At 38.4% G+C, this 26,940-nt stretch overlaps 1 protein-coding gene across 2 annotated transcripts; it reads right to left on the bottom strand.

Annotated features, from left to right (window-relative positions):
- Nucleotides 1-212: 212 nt before the first annotated feature.
- On the bottom strand, nt 213-26,815 carry ZDHHC21 (zinc finger DHHC-type palmitoyltransferase 21). 2 transcript variants are annotated; one of them, XM_070742549.1, is made up of 10 exons: nt 26,557-26,756; nt 23,836-24,705; nt 22,604-22,704; nt 19,561-19,773; nt 19,215-19,313; nt 15,828-15,939; nt 14,414-14,552; nt 12,452-12,568; nt 2,220-2,263; nt 213-1,776 (listed from the first exon to the last, which is right to left on the bottom strand). In XM_070742549.1, exons 4-10 carry the CDS (start codon nt 19,712-19,714, stop codon nt 1,644-1,646), a joined length of 798 nt encoding a protein of 265 aa, XP_070598650.1. In that variant the 5' UTR covers nt 19,715-19,773; nt 22,604-22,704; nt 23,836-24,705; nt 26,557-26,756; the 3' UTR covers nt 213-1,643. The 2 variants fall into 2 exon arrangements, with proteins under 2 accessions (XP_070598650.1, XP_070598649.1); XM_070742548.1 differs by lacking the exon at nt 23,836-24,705 and having other exon boundaries at nt 26,557-26,815.
- Between the last annotated feature and the right edge of the window lie 125 nt (nt 26,816-26,940).

The raw sequence follows: 26,940 nt of genomic DNA, 5'->3' as shown, positions 1-26,940 counted from the left end.
AACCGGTGGCGAAGGTAAGTGGAACCCACCCCTAGCATAGGTGCATCATGCGTGTTGTAAGCATGAGCTTGAGCCAACATGTCCTCCCAGTTAAGCCTATTTATTTATTGGAAGAATACCCTGTCCTTTTTCCAGAAACTCAAGGCCACTTTCATACGCTCATGCTTCTTAATTACATAAATGGATGTTTTTAAGACAGTTTTCAAAACTGATTACTGATCACTGATTTTATTTATATAAAATGCCTCAGATCAGCAAACATTATTTTCAAAAGAATGGTCTTCCTAAAATTTTACTGTTAAAAAATAGCTGGGATGCAAACCAAGAGACTGATTTATCTACAAACCAAGAGACTGATTTATCTACAACTCAAATTATCAATTTTTATCAATCATAATCTCATCTTATAGGCATGCCTGCTTCACTTCACATCATCTATTTAGAATATAATACATAGTAGATAATGCTAGATGTAACATCTATATTTACTATATAAATACTATTGTTAAAATATCTCCAACATATATTACCCGATCTATGAATGCATGAAATTTAAATTTTAAATACTTCTAGTGGTGACAATACAAAACAAGAAACATAGTACATAGAAACAACAACACAGTAATGTATATGTTTTCAGTAGATATATGATATAGTGATGTTGATAAATTTTATAGGCACAATCGCACCAAAATTAGGCACTTAGTAGAATCCTATGCATATGTATTCAAAATAAATCACTTATAGGTAAGTGTGTAGGACTGCAGCTTAAACCCAGAAAAACATTTCTCCCAGTACAGTATTCCATTTGCAACACAGCAGCTTGCCTGTTCTTTTGGGAGTGAATGAAAAAAATATTAAATATATCATTAATATAAGTAGGATTTAAAAGGTGCTTAACTTTGGTTGGATCATGGCATAAGTTTTGTTTTGTTTTTAACTCAGTATATACTTTTAAGACACATCGAGCACTTAAGGCTAATTATTGCATGTACGAAGAAGATAAAATTGTACATTTTATAACCTTTTTTTTCAAAACAGCAATGGATTTTATATCTTGTTTTTAACATAACATTTTTTAAAAACATGAGGAACAAACATCATTCTTCTTTTTAAAAATCCACTATTAAAATGCCAGTCTTCTCCAGAGATAAGCTGCATTTTAATATCATGCATCATAAATAAAAAGGCATTGGAGTGATGAATAGGAAAAAGAGATTTCTACATAATCCAGCTAGTATGACTGATAAAAAAAAAATAAGAAATTGAAATCAGTCATGATACTTCCAAACCTGTTGATCTGTGTAAATGACAGCATTTCTAGCAAAATCAATTGCATTATCCAGTATCAAAAGAAAAGTAATATTTGTAGATCAATCATTGTTTTTATTATGAACCTGCAGTGATTTCTCTGCAATGCTAGTCTGAATGTAAGTACACTTTGAACATAAATAGAGATGTGTGCCTTAATCCCTAAGCAGAATAAAGATCTTCATTATTAAAATAAAGCCTGGGGCACGTTGTGACGTCTAAGATTGGTGGGTAGATTTTAATTGACTTTAGGAGTGCCATGGTTCTATTATCACAAAACCTGCAACACACATCCAGCATGGAGAACCCATCTGTGCCTACCATCCATCTGTTTAGACGTGATTGGCAAAGTGGTAGGGAATGCGCAGTGGTCGCCGTTGCCTGAAAGGAATAAACCACAGGATCTTCCAGCGAGTGCCAAAAACTTCTGAGAAGGTCTGCTGCCATGGCTTTCGAGGTCTTGATCTACAGACGACAGCATTATTAGTGAAAGACAGCACTCCCATGGTGCACTTCAGTCAACTAGAACAATACAGGATGGCTGGGGATCCATTACTTGACTCTGATGAATTACATCTGAGCCACCATTAAGCAAAGCTTTTCTTTCACTTCAGCGGCAGCTGAGACTTTTAAGAAACACAAACTGCATTTGCGCTTATAGAACTAACATGTCTCTCATAATCAACGAATCTGTTTGCCAACAAAAGAGAGAAAACAAAACAACTCCCCTTTCTGGACTATGCTTTGAGAGAATAGTTTTGCTTGCATCAGATAGAACTTTTTGTTAATTAAAACACCATGTGAATCATTGTGAAAAAGGGAAGCTAAGCTTTCATTAATGCCCTAAGCATGCCGCACACATGCATTTTATTGCCAAGCTCTATAAAGACTTTCAAAATGATACTCACATTTCTTCACAACAGTTGGCCAGTTTTTCTATACTTGTAATGTCCTATTTTAAGAGGAAAAAAAATCTTAAATATTTCTTCCTGTCATGAAAATACAAAGAATGTTATTCTTCAAAGATATATACAAGTAGCACGTATGTAGAATGCTTACAAAAATGTTTCAAATGTCCAAATATAAAGGATCTTTAAAGCTGTAGTCAAAATAATTTATTTCATTTGTTATACTTGATCAAACTAGTGTGCCACTTATTCTTTTACCAAATATTATATTGAGAATAGTGAGCTATTGACTGAAATAATTCATGTATTTTCTGAAATTAAAATATATCCTTAATTTAAACTTTGAATTAAGAAGCAATTCCTTATTTTTTAAAAATCAAGTTGCACAGTATAGCATGTAGGCCTTCTTTGGGATTGTAATTCAGACCTTGGTCAAATTGAAATAAAAGTAAACACTTAGTCTCATCCTGTCTTCACTGACCTATTTGAACAGGACAATTAAATTAAATTAAAAAATCTCTCCAATATCAAAGAATGCAGTTCAGCGTCCTCAGCTTGAGCAATACAGCCACATCAAGGAAAACTTGTCTTTAGATCTTAGGTAATGACGGGGCTGGCAGATGACCTCTCCTGCGTCAAGATTAATTCAAACTATCTTACCAAGCAGAAGGGAAATCTGACATTCATTTTGAACTGGGGTTTGCCAGAGGTTTCACATACAAAGTCATGAAAGTTACAGTATTAGATTTCTTTCAAATAATTTAAATTCAAATAGTAACCACAAGGCAAAAGGGAAAATAAATTAAAAATACAGTGATCCCCCGTTTATTGCGTCCCCAACCATTGCGAACAGGGTACTTCGCTATTTTTCAACCCGGAAGTCAAAATACCATCTACGCATGCGTGCCCGTGGGCACGCATGCGTAGATGGCAACCGGGAGATCAGCTGCTGGGCGGCTTCCCTGAGTCTTCCCCCTCTTGCTGGCGTCAGCGAGGAGTTTCCCCACCGCCCACGCAAACTCCTCGCTGCCGCCCGCCCTTCGCCCGCCCACGCCGTTCATTCTCGCCGCTTTCGAGCTGAATCCGGGAGCGAATTCGCTCCCGGATTCAGCTCGAAATCGGCGAGAATGAACGGCGTGGAAAAGGCGTTCCTTGCCGTTCGTTCTCGCCGCTTTCGAGCTGAATCCGGGAGCGAATTCGCTCCCGGATTCAGCTCGAAATCGGCGAGAATGAACGGCGTGGAAAAGGCGTTCCTTGCCGTTCGTTCTCGCCGCTTTCGAGCTGAATCCGGGAGCGAATTCGCTCCCGGATTCAGCTCGAAATCGGCGAGAATGAACGGCGTGGAAAAGGCGTTCCTTGCCGTTCGTTCTCGCCGCTTTCGAGCTGAATCCGGGAGCGAATTCGCTCCCGGATTCAGCTCGAAATCGGCGAGAATGAACGGCGTGGAAAAGGCGTTCCTTGCCGTTCGTTCTCGCCGCTTTCGAGCTGAATCCGGGAGCGAATTCGCTCCCGGATTCAGCTCGAAATCGGCGAGAATGAACGGCGTGGAAAAGGCGTTCCTTGCCGTTCGTTCTCGCCGCTTTCGAGCTGAATCCGGGAGCGAATTCGCTCCCGGATTCAGCTCGAAAGCGGCGAGAATGAACGGCGTGGAAAAGGCGTTCCTTGCCGTTCGTTCTCGCCGCTTTCGAGCTGAATCCGGGAGCGAATTCGCTCCCGGATTCAGCTCGAAAGCGGCGAGAATGAACGGCGTGGAAAAGGCGTTCCTTGCCGTTCGTTCTCGCCGCTTTCGAGCTGAATCCGGGAGCGAATTCGCTCCCGGATTCAGCTCGAAAGCGGCGAGAGCCAGCGCCCCCCGGACCCCCAACCCGGGTTTGGGGGGCTGCTAGGAAGCCCTCCATGCCGGCGGCAAACAGCCGCGCCGCCCCCAATCTTCGGCTCCTCGCTAGCGCTGTGGGAATAAAAACACCATCTGCACATGCGCAGAAGGTGTTTTTACTTCCGCATCGCTACTTCGCGAAAACCCGCTCGTTGCGGGGGCTCCTGGAACGGAACCCTCGCAACGAGCGGGGGATCACTGTAATGCAAAAAAATGTCAAAGTTAAAAAAAAATCCAAAAAGGGCTGACTGAATAAACTTACATTTGACTATTCTTACTTTATTTTCATGTTTATATGGGGGTATTTAAAAAAACAAAATTTAAGCAGACAGTGCAGATATTGCATAATAATAATAATAATAATAATAACAACAACAACAACAACAACAACAATATTGTTGACTCCATTTCACTATAAATATTCACTTATAAAGAGTGTTATAACCATATTAATACAGCATTAATGTATTAATTACAGTATGTTTCCTAGTTCAAGAATTTTCATTATCTGGATTTTTTAAAAAAAAACTTTTAACCATGGCCATCTGGTTGACTTAACTTGAAAACTAAGCAGGATAGGATTACTTAGTATTTGAATTGGAACCAGTATGATTATAATCTAGACTAGCAAATTAAAAGACATGCACACCTCAGATTAAGGCAATGCTGTGCCCACATAATCACAAGAAATATCATCACAAGGCATTGGGCTTACAATTTAAATATGGACATGTTCACATTTTTATATAAGAAACATAAGAATCTTAGATCTCTACCTTGGAGTCAAAGTTTTCAACATCAGTGTTTAACATACAACATTACCCAGAGAACATCTCACAAACCCCAAAATACAAAAGCTATACTGGATTGTGAGAATCCATAGAATGATTATGTAACAAAATGCTAAGCATGAATGGTAAGGAAAAATTCTCCAAAAAATGAAAATCTGCTCATGCTAAAGATAATGATGATGATGATGATGATGATGATGATGATGATGATAATAATAATAATAATAATAATAATAATAATAATAATAATAAATTTTTTAGACTTGTATGCCGCCCCTCTCCAAAAACTCGGGGTGGCTGTCTAGATACTTGAGAAAAGAATAGCTTTTTCGACATGAATGACATACCCTATGGGAAGAACATGGCATCAAGTGAATCAATTAAAAAAATAAGAACTTTAGGAAAGACTACAATTCTTCCGTATTGTACAAAAATTCATTTACACAGCAAGAAAAGAACATTATTGCAAAATTGCCTTCAGACTAGATTTAGATGTAAAAACTGTAAAAAAAAGACATACATTTGCCACCCTGACCTGACCTCAGGAAGCAATAGCAGGCCTTATCGGGGCATTGATTAATTTAAAACACTTCCGAAGGAATGTTTCGCTTTCTGAATTGTCAACATTTCCTGTAGTGTTTAAGCTTTCTCCCATAGCTGTACATCTAGCTACTGACCGGGAATGACCCTACTTAGCTCAGTACATCTGAGGAGATCACAGCTGGAGGCATCATAGCTCAGTGGCATCTTAAATTACACATAAAAATAGCTTATACGGAATAACAAGAGTCCTAAAAATTTATAGTATCAACTGGTCAAAAAATAATATTAAGACATCTGAAAATGTCTTAATAGGCAGAAAGATCAATCTAGGATCAGCTTCCCTGATCAATTTTAGCCTATCTCACATGCAGGAGAAGCTGAAGAAAAGGTGGATGAAGTCCCAACAACTTTTTTCTCCTGCAGGACCAACATTAGGGAATTCTTTGCCCTCTGAAATTCAACCAGTTCCTACTTTATTAGGCTTCAGAAAATTAGCTGAACTAGAATTTGTTACTCATTTCTAGGATGGCTATTCTATACTTTTTTTTAATTGCTTACTTGATGCACTATACCATGATCTTTAAATATCATGACTGTCAACCAATGAATTCAGGTGCAAGGATAAACTAAATTTTCCAATATGAGAAAACCATATAGTTCCTGCTACAGTTTTGAGAAGGTTTTATTGGCGAAAAAGCTCATTTATTCAGTCCAATTTGAGCTTTACAGGGGTTGAGAAATGGAGAGAAATGGAAATGAAAGAGCTCTGAGCTTTCCCCCAAGTCACTGAAATCTTAAGTCTGTTCAATCCTTCTCTCCCTAAACAGTAAAGATATATGCTGCTACCGTTTAGTGACAAAATAGTTTCCTAGAGGCCTATTTAGACATGAAGGCTAAAATAGTTTGCCTCCCAGAAACCTCCTCTACCAGGCCCTCATTCTTGAAAGATTAATAGAGCATAAATGAGGTTCGCTGATAAGCCTTTTAGAGCATGAATTGAATTTATTGTTAGGATATCTGAAAAAATTATAGCCAGAGTGTAATCACAGTACAACTGACATATAACTGTAACCACTGAAAGATCGGCCACCTATTGACTGCAAGTGCAACCCTTCCCCAGCCCATACTTCAAATTTGCCTTGCCAAAATTCATCTGTAAAATGGCTAATGTCAGGCAATTAAATATTCTTTTCCTTTTTCCAAGGATAACAGTGAGATTGGATTCACTCATTACAACAAAGTCTGAAAATGTCTCATACGCAGATCTACTCATTATACATTGAAAGTATAACATTGGATAGAACACTTGTTCAATTGACCACTATTTTAATAAAAAATGTGTGAAGAAACCAATTTGTTTTGGTTTTAAACTATTCAAGAATTCCAAAAGACTAACTTGAAGGATCCTCCAAACAATACCAAAAACAGATATCACGATGTACATCTAAATACAATGTGCTCCAGATGATCGTTCTTTTGAAAAAAAAATCTGTTAACTCTGTTAATCATTTGCAATAACATATGGAAAATAAAAACCGATCCTGTTTAAGATTTTAAATAAAAATAATCAAAGATAATCCTTAAAATTAGGCTTCAGATTAGTCTCTTCAAAGGATGCACTTCAAGTAAAAACATCTGGCAGTATTATATTGAGAGACAGATCTTTTCTAACTTTGGAAATGAGATTAGTACAGTAAATCATTCATTTGTAAGTGTCCAAGTAATTTCTAATTATTTTATCTGGGTCATGGATAATCCTCTTTTACTAACCTCCCACAATGACATCAGAGAATCACTGCTTAAGCGATTATCCTGTTATTTTCAGCAGTTACTGATAACCTGGATTTTTCATTTATACAAAACACTCCAGATAAGTGGCTGACAAAATAAAAATCTAATGTAAAATTTAGGTTTAAAAAAAAAATGAATTCAAAATGTTTCTGCCTCCAAAATTACCAGAAAATTAAAAAAAGGAAAAATGCTAAATATTTTATTCATTTTAACTAAATACTAATTTATTGTATAATATATTAAATATATGTTTTATCATGCTAGATTTTCATTAACTTCAGACTGATTTTTTTATTATTGACTTCAGATAACTGAAACTTTGAAAAGTGCATGAAATACAATACAAAGCTAAAAATACTGATTTGTACTTTTTTTAAAAAAATCAGCAGCTAAGTGATTAGAACCATACTGATAAGCTTTGTACAGGAATTGTGGAAGTAAGTATACCAGGAAATTACCATTTCAGTAACAGCTCTTTAAATCATTCGCAACCAAAAGCAAATGAACTCATTTCAAATTTCTCACTGAAAAATAATTCACCACCTCTTTAACAAGACATTGAACACATGCAATATAGGTCACAGGACATTAACAATACCAACACCAGTCATAGGAAATATACATATAGTATACATGTATACACTGCCAGAACCAAATTCGGATCACAACTAGGGATCACAAGTAACATCTTGGGGTGAAAATAATTACTGTTTTATAAATAAGACAAGAACAGTTTCCTACAAGTTACAGGTGTGTTTAACAGGGAAAGGCTGATTCCTTTTAAATACATTTAAACCCTCCAAAGCATATTTTTTTTCCTTCTATTCAAGTGTTTTAATAGTTTAAACCAGTGTTTCCCAACCTTGGCAACTTGAAGATACTGTATCTGGATTTCAACTCCCAGAAGTCAAGTTGCCAAAGTTGGGAAACACTGGTTTAAACTGTTTCTACTTTAAACTAAAAATAGCAACAACAAAAAAAGACTGCTTGCCTGTAGCAATGAAGCACATTACATTATTTTTTTTATCCATTAAAAGATAACAGTATCTTCTCACTGGCAAAAAGTGGTGTTGGGGGGATTTTTTAGCAAAAATTATGGAGGCAAAGAATAAAGATAAGCCTTCTTTAGTTAATGCTTTAAAATGCTAAAAGATTTTAAGTTTCTTTCTAATACACCTAAAGAAATGAGGAATAATTCAGGCTATTGATAGGTGATATTTAGCCATAAGGCTACTTCAGCTGCAGACTTTGTCGGCCAAGGAATTCCAGCTGGTGGGGTCAAGAAGAACATTTTTCTGCTGTGATCCCAGAGCCATAGAACATCCTACCTCCAGAAACAAGAACTGCTGTCTTCTGGAAGGGTATCAAATCCGTTTTTGAGGGTTTGGGGCTTGGGGCTTCTAGAGGAGCATTCACCGCTGGAGGTAACTGACAGGGTAAGAAGATCTTATCCCATGCCATTTGTCTCCTTGGCCCTAGGACAGTGATGGTGAATCTTTTTTTCCTTGGGTGCCAAAAGCATGTATACTATTGTGCATGTGTGACTGCCCACACCCATAATTCAATGCCTGGGAACGGCAAAAATGGCCTCCCCTGCCATCCCCCGGAAGCCCTCTGGAGGCCTGAAACATTCCAATTCCAAAAGTCTGGCGGGTCCAGTAGGCCTGTTCTTTGCCCTCCCCAGGCTCCAGAGGCAAAAATGCCTTCCCCCATTTCCCTGGAGACTCTCTGGAAGCCGAAAATGCCCTCCAGACGAGCCAAAAATCAGCTGGCCGGCATGCGCATTGGAGCTGAGCCAGGGTAATGGCTCGTGTGTCAGCAGATAGGCTCCGCATGCCACCTCTGGCACCCGTGCCACAAGTTCGCTGTCACTGCCCTAGGACCTTAAACTTCCTTTGTTCCTTCTTAAAAGTGCATCTAGAAGAACAGCAAAGTGTCCCCATAACAATACCAGAATTTGTCCTCTTTGCTAAACTTTATTCTGGGGCAGGGGTGTCAAACCAGTGACCCGCATGTCGGATGCGTCACATGTAGGTCACACCCACCCCAGATCGGCAAAGGGAAAAAATATCACGAAATGTCACACAATGGCAACATGACACGCCGAGTTTGACATCCGTGCTCTAGGGCTTCTATGTGCATATGAAGCATCAGTTAGCAACGTCCTCAACCAAAATACCTTTTCTCCGAAATCTTTGCAACTGCCAAGGGCAGCTGTATGGTCCTGGGAAGGACCAGATTCATTTAAGGAGATGAGGTCTGAATGCCCCTGCACAGTTTATTCCAAAGATGTGTGCCTATTTCATGAGTGCTGTAGATACTTTCATCTTCCATTATTTATTGGTTCTGGCCAGTTTCCAAACAAGATTTCTTTGGAAAAGATCAGGACATGAAATTCAGATTACATATTGTAGATTCTTCTACTTTTCCCCCCAACAACTCCTGCTGAACTAGGCAATCTTTAGAAAGCCAATTATAATTCTCTATTAGGGAACAAGTTTCATTTTAAACAGAACTTCATAGGTTTGGAGCTATCACAGGCCAAAAACCTTGTATAAATATTTCTTTATTAGGACTCAAAATGGTTAGAGAGAGATTAAGCAACCTCAATAGATATGACATAATAGTTAAAAGTTCAAGCAAACATAAAGATATAAGATCACTAAATAGTTGTGTTTATGAAATAAAATTACTGGTATTGATATTATAAATACTGGTATTGGTATTAGTACTAGTTTGACTATTCTGATATTTAATCTGTTAACTGATCTTTTAGTTGCCAGTATTATATGATTTTTGAATTAAATTACTTTACTCAATTAAATTTTCAACCCAAATGTCTATCCTTAGATTCTGCATCAATGCTTCCCCAATCATTTCACTTAAAACTTGGTAGGGGCACCTCAAAAGGTACAGATTAACTAGAAAAAAGAAAAAAAAAGGGCAGCGTTTAGGCTCCCTGGAGAACAGTCTCAGGGCCATGATCTAGTGTGGCGGCTTCCCAAAAGAAATCCAAATCAGCCATATTACCCTGGAGTGAGAAAGAATGTTAGACTAGACAAGATAGACTTAATCTTGATTAAGTCACTTTGGGTCGTATTTCAAGAACAGGTTGGGGATAATTCAGGAACAGCCGATGGAAGGATGAAAGTGTTAGGGCCAGAGGCTAGGCAGAATCCTAGACACTACTTCTAGAAACAGTCCAGTTTTAGGTACACTAGTCTTGCTTGAGAAAGGTAGCTGGAACACTTCCAGATCACAGTCCCAATTCTGACTGGACAAAGAGAGGGAGAACCGTATCAGAGCACAGTGAAAGAGAGGATGCGCACAAGTTAATGACCACCAAATTTAATATCTTCTAGTTTAGGGACTTAAGGTTATGTCTTCATCATCGCCAACTATTTATCCTCTGCATCAAACTCCTAAAAAACACTGGATGACCTACACTGGTTTTTTGTCACATATAATGGACTAGAAAAATGCTAATAAATTGAAACTAAATTATGACAAGACGGTATTACTATGGTAGCTTGTTAATTCTGAATTGAGCTGGTCCATCCTGTCCTGCAAGCAAACACACCTTCTTCAAAGAATGTGCTCTTAATTTAAAAGTGCTCATGATCCATAATTATCATTAGGAGCACAAATGTTACCATAGATTAGGATGGCTTCTTCTGCATAAGCTTCTGTGCCAGCCACAATCTTAATTAGATGGGGATCAGCCTGCTTCAATAATACATCCTCTGGGAAACTCTCATTTGAATTACTATTAATGCAGGGCTGCCTCTGAAAATGGTCCAGAAACTTCAGTCAAATGATAATAAAGTTCTGAGCCTGGTTGCTGGAACTCAGCACTGTGAACATATTATTGCCAACAAAATGGCTGTTATTTGGTTTCCAACTCTGTTTTGACCCTTTAACATCAAACTGATTTGGGCCCAAAGTACTAAAAGATGAAATCTTCAAACGTGTATTTACGAAAATCCTTGAGTTTTTCTTTTGGTGCTTGTATCAAGAGAAGTATGATAGTTGCAAGCAAAGGGAGTTTTTTAATGCTGCCATCCAACTACGCAGTATGAGTTCAGAGATATGGCCTTTCAACTAACTTCAGCAATCTTTTTTTAAAAAATTGTAATAAGCATTTGTTCTAAGTCTTCAAATCTGCCTGTTTCCCCTCTGCTATATTTTTAACTCATTCCTGGCAAATAATTTTTGATTATAACTTTTAGTAAAGAAATTATAATAGGACAGTACAAATTTTAGAAAAGAAATAAAGGAAATAAGGAAAAAAATAAAGATCAGATAAGAAAGGAAAAAGGCAATGTTATAAAGAAGCAGGTTCTGATCTTAAGAATGGTTATAAATATATTTATATTTTAACGTCTCTCTCTTAAAATTACATGCTAAGATTACAATTCCCTTCTTTTCATAGTCTACCTATAAATTATAAATCTATAAATCACGTAAATCAATTTTTGTTCATTAAAAAAACCCATAAAGGATTCCAGTCACTAATGTAGTTATTGTCCTTTGCCTAATCAGGCAAGTCCATTTTGCTATCTTCTTTACCAACTATTCATCTGTTGGGGTATTTCAGACTCTGTTTTTATGCATATAATGGTCATGCATTAATTATCAAATACAAAAACAATGTTCCATGATTCTTTTCTAATTGTCTCTCCATTAGTCCCAGCATTCTTTGCCAATAATTGTAGAACTTTATCATTTAACAGTATGGTTTTTCCAGTTGTAACAAATAGTTGTGAAAGTTGCACTATCAGAAAGGCTGAATGAATAAAGACTAAAACCTATATAACTATACTACCGGAAGGGAAATGCTGAGAACACTTTGGATGACAAGAAGAACAAATTGCTCAGTACTAGATTAAATACAACTGTTTCCGGGAAGCGCTTATAATGAAGCAAAAAACTTAAAATATTATAGATACATAATGTGAAGGCAAGAGCTATTAGAGAAACCCTGTTGCTTAGAAAAGTTAAAGGTCAGAACAAAACAAGATGTTTAGATAATACTGTTGCATAATACAACACAAGTTGGAGCTTTAAAAAATTAAAAACTAGTTGCTATTGACAGACAAATTTGGCAAATTGTTAAGTTCTGGGTCACAAAGTGTCGAAAACAATTGAACAGCTGAAGAACAACAGATTATATACTTTCAGCACTGCATAAATATATTCATAAAAATATTTCAAAGGAATTAAATACTTACATTAAATACACCAATTAGCTGAGTATAAAATAGTCCAGTAATTCCAACTAACATAATTAAACCCATGAATGTTGATATTCTTGTTAGGGCAAGCTCATGTCTAAACGCAAAGACATCCTGTGAAAGAAAATATAACAGTTTAAAGTTGTTATTCTGATAAGCAGGAAATGCAAAAAGGTTCTCCCAAATTGCAGGTTCTTTGGCCAAAATATGAGTAGCAAAAGTGTTCCCTCATACTTTTTTTTTTGCTACTCATATTTTGTACCCCTGTAGATTATTTACTACGGGGGTCAGTGATGCCTCTGATCCTCTTCTACATAGTAACCATGATACACTTTAAAAATACAAATTGAGCAAAAACTATCGTGAAAACTAAGTCTTGCAACAACTCGGGTTTCCCTATGAGAGTTTATTAAATTTTGAGATTTGCAATGACTTCCGATAATTATCAAGAAATCTGTATGTTGCACACAATTCCTTTCTAGAAAGATCTTGCAAAATTACTCCTCCTACTGGACAAACAACTGCAGTATCTGCAGACTTTCCAACAAGATCTATATTATTTTACTCCTTTATCAAATACTATTTCTATGCTGCAGTCATTCCAGCAGAATGTGCAAATTATAGTCAATTCTACTACACTAATATCTGTTAGTTCATAAGAAAAGCTTTTATCTTCAAGCTATTTAATTTAACATAGACCTAATGGAAGTTCATTTTTAATTTTTATACATTACAAACATTAAATTTTTTATGGATTGGATCTTGCTGAAGTTTGCCAAAAACAAAGTTTCTGAGTCACCACCTACTAGATATTACTTTTATTTAGATTTTAAAATCTGGGAGGGAAAAACCCAAGTAACCAATAATTTGATTTTAACTGCAGTGCAGCCTAATGAACAGTTGTGACAATTGTTGCATATGATGTTGTGGCTATGATGCATCATAAAATTAGTCCTATAATTAGTCAGGAAGGTAATGATGTTTCAGACCACTTAGTGTAAAGAATATGAGAAAGAATGAAATATGACAAGGCATTAATTGCTGCAGTTGATACCATGTAAGATGAAATATTGATTATACTGAATTTTTGTCTTGATAAAACAGGTTTTCCTCACTATATTTGTTCCTTATTGCCAAAGGACAGAATAAAGAATGGATGAGATCTCAACTCCATACATAATAATCATCCCCAAATTTAGCTGACTTTACAGCTGACATTGTTTAGTGGCTTCAACTGGGACTTGATTATTAAGCAAAGTGGTCACTAAATGAGATACCATGATTGTATGATCAGCTTTCTTTTGCTTCACAGACCTGTAACGGTCCTGAGTGCCAGGTCTGATTACAAAGTTACTTTTTTATCACTGTTATAAATGCAAACAGTTGCTAAATGAGACAGTCGTTAAATGAGGATTACCAAACATTTTTGAAACTAAAATAAAATAAATAATTATTTTATATTTCCTACTACCTTTTCACCACCTCCCTTCTTCTCTTGCTCTCCCAGGGCATTCATTCTTTCTTCTCCGCTCACTTTTTTCTCTCTTGGCCTGGTCCCTCCCCAGGGAATTATTTTTGTAAAGGGTCAGATGCTACCCCACCTCTCTGGATGCTGTTGGAAGATCTGCAGGCCAAGGAACCCAATCTGGAATCTCAGCAGACACTCAGACCTGGCAATCTGCTACCTACTACCCATCCATTCTTGTGGTTATACAGATGGCAAGCAGAGTGTGGTTTAAAGGCCATAATTTGACAAGCCCTGCTCTAGATTATCCCATAATTCTCATGGATTCTTATCCTGTCCTCCCAAATGCCCAACAGATTTGGGAGTGTAATAGTAATGTTCGATCTATGAAAGTGAGATAGTGAATTCCCTGCTCCAAAAGCAACTATTTCAATGACCAAAATATGTTAGCGCACACTTTTTATCCTATTCTGACAAACAGAAGCTTCTCTTACCGCATTAACTCTTCTTAGTGGTTCAAAGTAGTAATAGTGGCAGAAATCAAGTAGGAGTGTGTACGAACTCAGGAGTTGTGTGTAGAAGCACAACTGCAAAAATAGCCAATGATTATCTTCACCAACACAATTATTAATCCTGCAGAAAACAATATAAACACAGAGGAACGTCAAAGATTCATAAGATTCAACACTAAAGCAGGTGCGTCAAAAAACCCTAATGGCCTCTAAGGGGAGAAGTGTGTTTCCCATAGTGTCTGAAAGATTTGTGGCAACAAAAAAACATTGCACTCTTACTTTCCTTTGCATTTCTCCTCCTTTCCTTGCCTTCATCACCTCAATTTATAGAGATCCAGTTCTACCAGCTATAACCTTTCACAATGATAAAAGCAATTTAGCTACGTAGGGAATTTTTATAAAGTTGCATCTTTTTGCTCTTGAATGAATATCTTTCTTGTAATAAGGTCAGAGGATGATTATATAGCATATGCCAGTAGTCCTGAACTTAAAACCACAATTGGAAATTCTACTACTAAGTCTACGGAGAGGGGCGGCATACAAATCTAAATAATAATAATAATAATAATAATAATAATAATAATAATAATAATAATTCGAGCTACAACGACTCTGGCATAAGCCAGTGAAAGTGGTCCCAGTGGTACTTGGCACGCTGGGCGCAGTACCAAAGGATCTCAGCGGACATTTGAAAACCATCGAATTGTCAAAATCTCCATCTGTCAATTGCAAAAAGCCGCTTTACTGGGATGGGCAAACATAATTCGCCGCTACATCACACAGTCCTAGGTGCTTGGGAAGCGCCCGACTGGTGATGAAATACGAAATCCAGCATAGTGATCTCGTTTGCTGTGTTGTACTGACATAATAATAATAATAATAATAATAATAATAATAATAATAATAATGCAGTCGTTAGGTAAGTCATGTCTAATTTTCTGATCTTTTTTGCCAGTGAGGTGATTATGCTGAGCCTCTTTTTTGGTCAGATCCAATTTGAACTGAGCTAGCTGTTTTGCCAACTCTTTCTCATGGTGGCTGCTTAGCTCCAATAACTGGTTCCTGATGGGGCCCTAAGGAGCCCAGGTGGGCAGGAGAGGAGTGTATTGGAGGGGGGAGGGGCGATTAGAGGCTGGCAAGGTGCATTTTGATGTGAGTGACACCCACCCAGTCACATGACTAGCCACACCCAGGCAGCTGGTCATTAGGCCAATCATATTAGTGGTCCATGGAATTTAAAATTTTGAATTAAGTGGTTCCTGGGGTGCGAAAGGTTGGTGACCCCTGCTGTAAAATTTAGAAGAATTTAATTATTAGAAAAAGCTTACTGAGTCACTATAATTAAATTAGAAGTTTAAAAAATATGAAATTAGATGACATACTGGAGTCCTCTTACCATGGACAGTGATGATCCATTCTCCTAACACAATGCCCACATCTGCTGCAGTGATGGGAACGCTTTGGTCTCATCATATTACACTTGTTACATAATTCCCAAAGGTCTTTTTCTAATGAGGGAAACAAAAATAACATTAACAGAAAGGCAGAATTGTTGCTAAGTTCTTGCTTCTCGTCAAAAACAACCACAGACTTCTTGTACTTATAGGGACGAATGTTGAGAATTTTAGAAGGAAGCATATAAAATTATGTCCCTTATTGTAATCAATTAAAAGTATTGGATTTTCCCATGTAGAGACTGAAAATGGAATCGCAGGTCATAATAAAACCACACTGAAAATAATATCCAGCTAAACCTCAGAATTTAAATTAAATCTTAAAACTTATACATAGTCCATACAAATTAAATATATTTAGGTACATCTAACTGCTTCCAATATTTATCTGTGCATGTATTTTTAAATTAATTTTATTTTTAAGAATGCATTTAATTCTGCACAAAAGAACTTTAAATGCAAGCTATGATACCTATATTTGCTTTATAAGCATATTTTTATGTTTATATCTGAGCCCATTAAAGTTAGCTATTTTGAAACAGAAACTTAAACAGAATGACATTGAAATAGCCCAACATTTCTTTTATGTATACTAAACCTAGTACTTCCGTAAAATTACATTTATAATGAATAATCCATTTTTTTAAAAAAAAATGTTTATAAAGATTGATTTTAAGTTTTCTGTGAGTTGCCATATTTCTCAACTTGGTGAAAAATGACATACTTACACATTGGCAGTTTAGAAATCTAATATTCAAGATCATTAAACTAGCAATAATGCCAGATGGGAAACTGATTTTCAGTCTGTTCTCATAAAGCCAATGTCACAAAGGTGTTACTCTTTAATAAGAGAGCTACCATTAACAGAAGGCAAAGCTCCACAGTGTAATTGTGGAGGAAAAGCAGAGAATAAATGTATCTGACCATACAAGTATTGTATCTGTGTTTCTAGAATATTGGGGATATCTGCATCCCCCCCCCATCCCCGCAAAAAGAACCTTCTCCAGATTGCACTAATATAATTCAAAAAAATCAAGAATATAACCTAAACTTCTTCTATTTGCATGCAATACACACATGGGATTTCAGTAGGCACTTATCTTAATTATAACATACTGCCTCTTCTGTTTAATGTTGCTTCAATACTTGATTCTAAGGTCTCTAGGGATCTGAGTCCTAATTCTCTCTCTCCCCCTCCCTCTCTCATCAAATATATTGTCCATAATTATGAGTATCCACTGTTGCCAATAGAAGCTTTTTCAAAGAGGAAAGAATTAACCACCCTTTCCTCATTTTCTTTCCCCACTTCCCAATCATCCAGCAATGAAACCTACATTGCATGGAGAAAGGCAAGAAAGAACGATCAGCTTTCTTATTCTCTTCTGCTGGGACATTCAGTCAATTTTACAACATAGCACAGCAATTACGTTTTCTTCTCTTTGTGCTTGGAAGCTGGCTCTTGTGTTGATAGATGGAGATTTAGTTGGTTGTTCTCTAGTCTAGGTGGGGGTAGGCAAAGTTGACTCTTCTATGACACGTGGACTTCAACTCCCAGAATTCCTGATCTAGCAAGATTGGCTCAGGAATTTTGGAAGTTGAAATCCATAATTCATAGAAAAATCAACTTTGCCTACCTCTGGTTTAGGCCAATTGTTACAGGGGGCTTTGAGAATGTTAGGGTGTTCTATTCTTTAAAAAAAAACACCTCATTTTAAAAACTATTTTGAAGGTCTATCTTACTTTCTTGAATATTAACATTGACAGAAAAACCAGGTGACAGATAAACAAAGGAAATTATCAATAAACTTTACAGTTACATCACACGCCCAATTTTTTGGACAATCCCCTGAATGGAAATCAAGGCTGGGGTATTCTTGGTCGGCATGCAATTGTCCTGCCCACCCCACTTTCCCCAGCCTCATTTGCAAGCTGCAATTGTCAGCAATTGTCAGTTCAAGGTACAGTGGTACCTCGTGATACGAACCCCTTGTGATATGAACCCGGGGTTCGGAAATTTTTTGCCTCTTCTTACGAACTTTTTTCGGCTTACGAACCCACCGCAGATCGCATAATGGCACTCCGCTGGGCGCCGCCACCCGGCTGTCACCTTTTAAAACAGCTGGGGGGCTTCTCGGCGTTCTCCTGAACCCGAACCCGAACTTTTCGGGTTCGGGTGGCCGCCAAGAAGCGCCGCTGCCCGGCTGTCACCTTCTGAAACAGCCGGGGGGCTTCTCGAACGCCGAACCCGGAAGTTCGGGTTCCGGAGGCTGCCGAGAAGGGCCCGGCTGTTTCAGAGGGTTACAGCTGGGCGGCGGCGTTCAATGGAGCGCCGTTTTTGCGATCAGCAGCAGCGTTTTCGGCCGATCTGGAGGCTGGAAAGGAGGTGGAGCATCCCAATAGGGAATTCCATGGGCGGAGCTTTGACGTCACCTTCTGAAACAGCAGCGGCGCTGTTCGGGTTCGGGTTCTGAGAACGCCGAGAAGCCGCCTGGCTGTTTTAAAAGGTGACAGCTGGGCGGCGGCGCCCAGCGGAGTGCCATTTTGCGATTTTTTTCTTTTTGCACGCATTAATCGCTTTTACATTGTTTCCTATGGGAAACAATGTTTCGTCTTACGAACTTTTCGACTTACGAACCTACTTCCGGAACCAATTAAGTTCGTAAGACGAGGTATTACTGTATTTTCCAGAATCCCATCAAGCTCTTCAGTCAGTGTTTTCTTGAAAGCAGCCAGTAAATTTGTATAGTAATTCTTCACTTACAACCACAATTGAGCCCCAAATTTCTGTTGCTAAGCAAGGCAGGTTTTTAAATGTGCTTTGCCCCAGTTCACCACCTTTTTTTTTTTTTTTGCCAGAGTTGTTAAGCAAATCACTGCAGTTGTCATGCCATCATTAAACAACTCTGGCTTCCCGCATTGGTTTTGCTTGTCAGAAGCCTGCTGGGAAGGTTCCAAATAGCAATCACATGAGCCCAGGACACCGCACCTATTATAAACACATGCAGTTGCTAGGGTGCCTGAATTCTGATCATGTGACGATGGGGTGATGTTACAACTAGTCATTCTTTTTCAGTCCTGCTGTAACTTTGAACAATCACTGAAGGAATGCTTGTAAGTCAAGGATTACCTGCATATAAGTCAAAATGTATACCATGACTGAGGATATGAAAAGGTGCTGAGAGATTCAGAAGATCAAGGGTATCAATTCCTTAAAGACTTAGGCAACCAAAGCAGTTTCCACCACGAGACAGATCAAAACATGGATCGATATTTTGGGTATTTGACCAATTTAAAGCACACAACTTCAGTCATGTTGATATAAACTGTACCTGTAATTGGTATCTTTGGGCTTTCAGGTAATCTCCCTGGATCTGCTACTGAAGCTCTTAACAACGAGGCAATACAGAACAATGAAAATAGATAGTAGCCTGAAAAACAGATACATTTCCATTCAGAAAACTTTAATTAGTAGGATTTTTGGAATTTACAGAGAAGAATTGCATACACATGTCTGAAAGTTTAAAGGCACTCTACCTCATGCTTGTCATATAAAAGAAGAATATTAAAGAAGCAATACCAAACTGTCAAGCAGAATCACATGAAAAGTATGTAGATGTCTACTCTATTTCCACGTAGGAATTGGATAGAATTAAGAAAATGACAAACTTGACTTACATAGTATAGCAGCTGCAGATATATGTCCTTCTTCATAGTGCGGAAAGAGGATAATTTTTGGAATGAAGAGAGTATTATAAAGCCAGACAAAGATTATCAGGCCCATACAGAACCAGCCCTGAGGGTCAACAACAAAATGAATTCGTAGTCCCATTGTACATAATCTGATGACACTGATTACACAGTGTCCCACACTGAAAGGGGAAAATCAGCCTAAGGGAGAATAGAATTAGAATTAGATTAGCAATATGAATAATTTAGAAACCTTGTTGAAGTGAAATACAGTAGTCCTCGATTTACAATAACAACTGTCCCTGGAATCCTGGTTATAAGTAAATAGGTTGTTTTAGATCAAATCACCATATCACTGGGCTTGATTTTACAATAGTTTTTATAATGGTTGTAAAGCAAGTTGTTACTGTTATTAAGCAAATCATGTGGTCTTAAGTCCAATTCCAATTTGGAATTTGGACAGGGAGTCATTGCTCACAGTCACTCATGACCTCATCACCTCGAGGTTTGACTACTGCAACGCTCTCTACATGGGGCTACCTCTGAAGACTGTTCGGAAACTTCAGATCGTACAGAATGCGGCCGCGAGAGCAATTGTGGGGCTTCCTAGTTTCGCCCACATTTCTTCAACACTCCACGACCTGCATTGGCTGCCGATTAGTTTCCGGTCACAATTCAAAGTGTTGGTAATGACCTATAAAACGCTACTTGGCATCGGACCAGAATACCTTCGGAACAGTCTTCTGCCGCACGAATCCCAGTGGCTGGTAAGGTCCCACAGAGTTGGCCTTCTCCGGGTCCCGTCGACTAAACTATGTTGTCTGGCGGGACCTAGGGGAAGAGCCTTCTCTGTGGCGGCCCTGGCCCTTTGGAATCAACTCCCCCCAGAGATTAGAACCATCCCCACCCTCCTTGCCTTTGTATGTTACTGAAAACCCACCTATGTCGCCAGGCATGGGGTAATTGAGATATCCCTAGGCTAATATAGTTTATGTATGATATGACTGAGTTGTATGGTTTTAATGATATGGGTTTTTAGATGTTTTTAAGTATTGGATTTGTCACATTGTTTGTTGTGAACCGCTCTGAGTCTTCGGAGAGGGGCGGCATACAAATCTAATAAATAATAATAATAATAATAATAATAATAATAATAATTATTATTATTATTTCTAGCTTATCCAATGAGCATTGACATTTTTTGCTGATCACATTACTCCGAGACGTTACATTATAAATGCAAGCCAGTTGCCAAACATCTGAAATACACTCATGTGGTGTAACTGTCGTAACATTGAAAACAGGTTGTAACTTTTTTTCAAATCTGTCATAACTTCAAACAGTTGTTAAGCAACCACTTGTAAGTCAAGGACCATCTACAATCACAGACCAAGGCCACATTGTAATTCTTACTCTTTATTTAAATGATTTTCAAGTCTCTACCTGTAGTTTACACTCTCTAGCTTTATGCATCTTGGATTTTTCTTTTTATATTTAGAGGAGTCTATACAACTTTTCAATTCAAATTTGCTTCCATATAAATGAAAATACACCAGTGGTTATATAAAATAATTTTTAAAAGCAGCATACACCAGTTGGGAAGACTGATATCTTGTTCCCAAAAAGACAATGGAATAGATGCAGGTAAGCCTTCCTCTTAAAACAATTTCAAAGATGGGGCATTTCTATCAATAAGACCAAGTCTTTAAAATCCCCAGTTTTGCCATTAATGGTGTGGTTTCCTCCAAGGTGACTTCAGAATTATAGAATAAAAAAAGTTGGAAGAGACCTTGGAAGTCTTCTAGTCCAACTCACTATTCAAGAAGGAAACCCTAGAGGAGTGATGATGAACCAATGGCACATGTGCCATTGATGCCATGTGAAGCCATATCAGAGGCCATGAGAGGTGTTGTCCTATGTAAGTTCCAGCATGCATGTGTGCGCTGGCTAGCAGATTTTCGGCCTTGGGGAAGGCCTTTTCACCTTCTGGAAGCTTCAGGGAAGCTTCCTGAAGCCCTGGAGTGCGAAAAACCGCCCAACAGGCAAGTCAGAAGTCTGGAAAAATGGACTTCTGGATTGTCTGTTGTACTGTTTTTCACACTCCAGGGCTTCAGAATCTTCCCTAAAGCCTCCTGAGGGCACAAAACAACACAACAAGCAAACCGGAAGTCTCTTTTTCCAAACCTCTGGTTTGCCTGTCTGCCCATTTTTTCATCGTCCTCGGTTTCAGTGAGGCTTGTCCACCTGTGCGTGGGCGTTGTGCGCATGCGCAGAGGCAGCTGCACATGCGTGGTGGGATGGAATCGGTGTAGGTACATGGGCATGCTCTACCGCACACACAAACAACCTTTTGGCATGCGAACAACAAAGGTTCACGCCCAATACCATTCCAAACAAATGGCTGTCCAGTTTCTTCTTAAAAACCTCCAGTGATGGAGCATCCACAACTTCTGGAGTTAAGCTGTTTCTCTGATCATTCTCCCTAATAGGAAATTTCTCCTTAATTCTAGATTGGATCTCTCTGAAAAACGTTCCTTCTGTTACTTCAATGCAGTTTTTCAAATTAACAAGTTTAAAACCACAGAAGGACTCTAAATTATGTACAGAAATGGGCCAAAAATCAGGTTATGAATGCTCAGCATTTTAGTAGACAATGCAAGAGCTCAGCTATAAAGTGTCATTTCACAAAATCTTCAAAGACAGCCTCACATACTGTACATGGCATGGAAACACTCATCCTGATTGTTTTATAACTGTAGCTACAGTCAACCTATTTCCAGACAACCTATTTCCAAACTACAGTCAACCTACTTCCAGACAAAGGATAACATAATTTGTTCACTATCCTAAGCAATATCCAACATGATGTGATAAGGTAACCGCCCCAAGTCTACGGAGAGGGAGGGCATACAAATCTAATAAATAAATAAACATTGGTCAAAACTGGAACAAAGTGCCTTCCTGAAAACTCTGAAATGGACTCCAAGAAAGAATAGGTTAAATTTCAATTTCTGAATAGAGAACCACATACCTATAGAATCTTCAATGTGTTGAAGCTAAACTTTAATCTCCTGGCTCTCATCCAGCCCATTACTGGTTCCAGGTACTGATTCAGGACTTCTGTAGCTTCATCTAAGTGACATATAAAAGAGAAACTATTTTGAAATTAAAAAATAGTAATAATTAACCTTTGCCAATTTTACTCACTTGTTCCATATACTATTAAAAATTGAAATTATACACAAACCTAAATTGAACATCAGTTATTTTTCCCCCTCTACTTCTTCCCATTTTGCTTTTCACTTGTGTGAGATTCTTAGCTTAGAAGCTTAGTTAAATTGTAAGCATTAACTATAACACAAAATAGTTATTCTCAACGCCTACATAGTTTTTTACAGAATTTGCTCCAGCAAAAATGCCATTACAAAAATATGTTAAGTGAAGCTGATTTGCACATACAGAAACAGAACAGTCTATGGGAAATGTTCAAACTGAAAAAAGGTAAAGCAAGTTTTTCTTTCCCAAGAAAAGTTCAGCAAACAAACCAGAATTTGCATGAAAACAAGTCATATTCAGCAAACATACAAGAGAAGAAAGATTACTTCACCGAGGGTGTATCTAGCCATTCTAGTGGTCATACAGCATTTTCTACTTAATTATCAAGTGTTACTTTACTATTAGAGAGGCAATAGCTAAGAATGGAGCATGTTTTCTGCTGCAAAAAGAACACTAAAAAGCTAGAACAGTAAGCATGGGAAGATTAATATATGTAACTACCATATCAATCATTACCATCTTTGGCTCGTGAAAGCTATAGAATAAACTGGGATGGAATTATCTGCTCCATAATTCTAATCAATCTCTATCTGAAAATGTATAAAATTAGACTTTGTAGAAAAACTCTTTTATACAAGGTTCCATTAGAAGTGTCAAGCTCTAAAACAGCAGACAGAAAAAAAACCCCACCTATGATACATTAATACAGGAGGGACAATTTTATATAAAGTCAAGACAACAATTGTTTTCAACCGTTTTCATCTACTCGGTTAAAAGAAAGGTTTGATATGGATAAGAAGATAATCAGAAATTGGTATTGAATTATGTACAAATGATAAACTTTTGTTAAGATCTGGAAAACAGAATAGGTTAAAAAGATTGCATGACAAAATGGGCTTATTAATTTTAGCTTAATACATTTCCATATGAAGAGGATTCACTAACTCTTTCCAAACTAGAAATCTACAGGCCTTTTTCTCCACTCACAAGTGAGGCAGCCTGAAGACAGCTTTAGATGTTCTGCTCTGGAAGCTGTGTTTTCTCTCTTCCCTCCAGATATGGAATGTCAGAAATGCTGGTTGTGTTGATATATATGGAGGAGGAACTTTGAAATGATTAGTAGGCAAACTTGTGGCTCCAACTGATCCGGCCAATTTCCTGTTGGAAGGTCTGTTTTCATCCAGCTCCTGATCTATTCTCTTGCACTCTTGATCCTCTCTGGGTGTGAAGGAGACCAGACTCTGACTTTCATAGTCACTTTTTAAAATCGTGTCATAGATTTACCAGTTGACCTAAAGTGCAAAGCCCTTGAACTGAATAGCCATAGGTGAAGAGGAACATGGAGTTGCTCTTGAAGAAGAAATTCAACAGCATTTACGCAAACACCAGCCTAGCCCTCTGGAAGGAGTGAGGGGGAAAAGCCCTCAAGATTGTCTCACCTTGATTTACTTTAGTATAAGAGCATAGAGAGAGAATTTTCATCAGGCTGTCAAGATTGTGTTATTATATTCTGCAACAATAAAGTAAAGTTCCAGTAATCTTTATGGAATCAGTTTCCTAAACTGGGCTACCATAAAGGGCTGATATTGGCTGATATTTAGATATGTAACTGAAAGTAAAGTTGAAAAGATTTGTCCATTCTATATCCATACCCTGCCTAGCAGGGAATTTCTTTCCTAGTAGCCACTGCTGGGAGGAACTATAGTTCCTCACTTAATGTTCTTGGGTAGTTTATGACTTTCTCAGGCCAATCCTTTCTCAATCACCAACTCAAGGCACTCTTTTCATGTCTTCTTACATGGTTGACCAGTTGAACAGATTGTCCCGTCATTTCAAGAAATAAAACTTTCAGTCATTCTATGAGGAAAACAAAATTAAATGAATGGAAAATCAGCCGAACATCGTGTGTATGCCAATTCTGCAGAGGTTTTTTCATGTGGCGAATAATGTTCACCATTGGAATTTCAGTCAAGTCATGCGACCCATTTACAGCCCTTAGGAATTTATCCATTAAAGCTGCATTGACAATAACACTGACTTGTGTTTTAAGTCCTTGCGGGGTGGGGGTGGAGGAGGCTATTTGAGAGTGGAGGCTCATTTTCCGAGCTTGTCTCCACTATCAAACCAACAGATTGAATTCTTGCTTGGATCCAAAAGAGAGGAAGGGAGCATGGCAATGTATGGGGTGGGTATGTGGACTGTCTTATTAAAACAGCTATGGCGTTGGGCAAGATCTCCCAGCTACCAGGACAAGGTTTTCGACATATAGCAATAGCATTTAGACTTATATACCGCTTCATAGTGCTTTTTCAGCCCTCTCTAAGTGGTTTACAGAATCAGCATATTGCCCCAACAATCTGGGTCATTTTACCCACTTTGGAAGGAAGGCAGGAAGGCTGAATCAAACTTCAGCGGATGGTGAGATTTGAACGGCTGAACTACAGCTACCCTGCGATTCATATATATATGAATCGCATATATATATATATGAATTTATATATACAAATTATATATAAATATAAATTTTTATATACTGTATATATAAATTTTTCTTATCATTGCTATCACCCATTTCCTCCCACTTGTGACTGTATGACTGTAACTTGTTGCTTGTATCCTTAAGATTTATAATAATATTGTTTGATTCCTCGTTGCTTATTTGATCCCCATGACAATCATTAAGTGTTGCACCTCATGATTCTTAACAAATGTATATTTTCTTTTATGCACACTGAGAGCACCAAAGATATGATAGTAGTTTGTATAAGCGTAATATAAATAAAGTAATGATAAAAGAAAACAATAAGACAGGGATGGTAGGCACAATGTTGCGCTTAATAGAAACATAGATTGACAGCAGAAAAAGATGGTCCATCTGGTCTGCCCTTATACTATTTCCTGGATTTTATCTTAGGATGGATATATGTTTATCCCAGGCATGTTTAAATTCAGTTACTGTGGACTTAGCAACCACTTCTGCTGGAAGTTTGTTCCAAGCATCTACTCCTCTTTCAGTAAAATAATATTTTCTCATGTTGCTTCTGATCTTTCCACCAACTAACCTCAGATTGTGTCCCCTTGTTCTTGTGTTCACTTTCCTATTAAAAAGACTTCCCTCCTGAACCTTATTTAACCCTTTAATATATTTAAATGTTTCGATCATGTCCCCCCTCTTTACCTTCTGTCCTACAGACGATATTGAGTTCTATACAGATTATTAAATCTATTATAAATTTAATAAATTAAATTAAATTCTGGCGAGTCTCAGGGAAATTACTACAGCATATCCATACTCATTCACATCCCCACACAAACATTTCTTCCAAATGAAGCACTGGTCGACCCTCTTGAATGTCCCACCCACCCCTTGCTCGTTTGCTCAGCAGGAAGAAGCCAGGGCAGGCAAGCCAGGCCACCGAAGGGCGTCGCTGCTCCCGAAGCACGGCCCGATCCCAAGATTTGCCTCAAGGAGCAGAGAGCCCGAGCACCTCGGGGAAGGAAGGCGCGGAGCAGCCCTGCCAGAAGGGCGGAGGAGAAACGGACCAGGCAGGCAGGCAAGGATCCCGGCTCATTCGGCTCCCTCTTTTTTTCCCCACCGCCAATGTCCATTCCCCTCCCTTCCTCCCCCCGCCCGCTTGCCCATCAGCTCCGTCCGAGCGACAGCGCTGCCTCCCGGCGCTTGGCGTCACTCTCGCGTCGTTTACTCACCGACGGGGAGACCCCCCGCGGACCCGGCGCGCGAGACTCCGCGCCGTGCCGCCCGGCTTCCGCTCTAAACCGTCCCACGCACGCGCACCAAGTAGGCACCTGGACCAACGGCTCGCGCGCCCTCGCGCCAGGAGCCTGGTTGGGTGGCGGGAAAAAAAAAAAAAAAAGCTCGTCGCTTCCTACCCTGCTCGCTTTCCCCCCTGCTGTATATGTGTATATAAATATATAAATAAAAAGCCGGCGGCTTCCTGTTGCTTTCGCTTGACTTCCGTCCAAGAGAGAGAGTTAATTGGGTGGAAACCCTTCCGGCCTGAAGAAGGAGGAAGCGCCGGTTCGTTTGAAAGGCATGCGAGCTTTGATAACCAAGTCTCTGCAGGTGGTCCT

The sequence above is a fragment of the Erythrolamprus reginae genome, chromosome 2 (assembly GCF_031021105.1).
Source record: "Erythrolamprus reginae isolate rEryReg1 chromosome 2, rEryReg1.hap1, whole genome shotgun sequence".
NCBI lineage: Eukaryota > Metazoa > Chordata > Lepidosauria > Squamata > Dipsadidae > Erythrolamprus > Erythrolamprus reginae.
Note: the sequence above shows the minus strand (reverse complement) of the source record. Positions and strands in the feature narration are given on the sequence as shown.

Excerpts from the sequence above, each read along its gene's own strand:
- ZDHHC21 (XM_070742548.1), bottom strand. The coding sequence starts at position 19,714 with ATGGGACTACGAATTCATTTTGTTGTTGACCCTCAGGGCTGGTTCTGT. Across the intron at positions 15,940-19,214 it reads CCCAAAGATACCAATTACAG|AAAAAGACCTTTGGGAATTA; the intron begins GTACAGTTTATA and ends TTCCCTCATTAG. Across the intron at positions 2,264-12,451 it reads AGCTAATTGGTGTATTTAAT|GACATTACAAGTATAGAAAA; the intron begins GTAAGTATTTAA and ends CTCTTAAAATAG.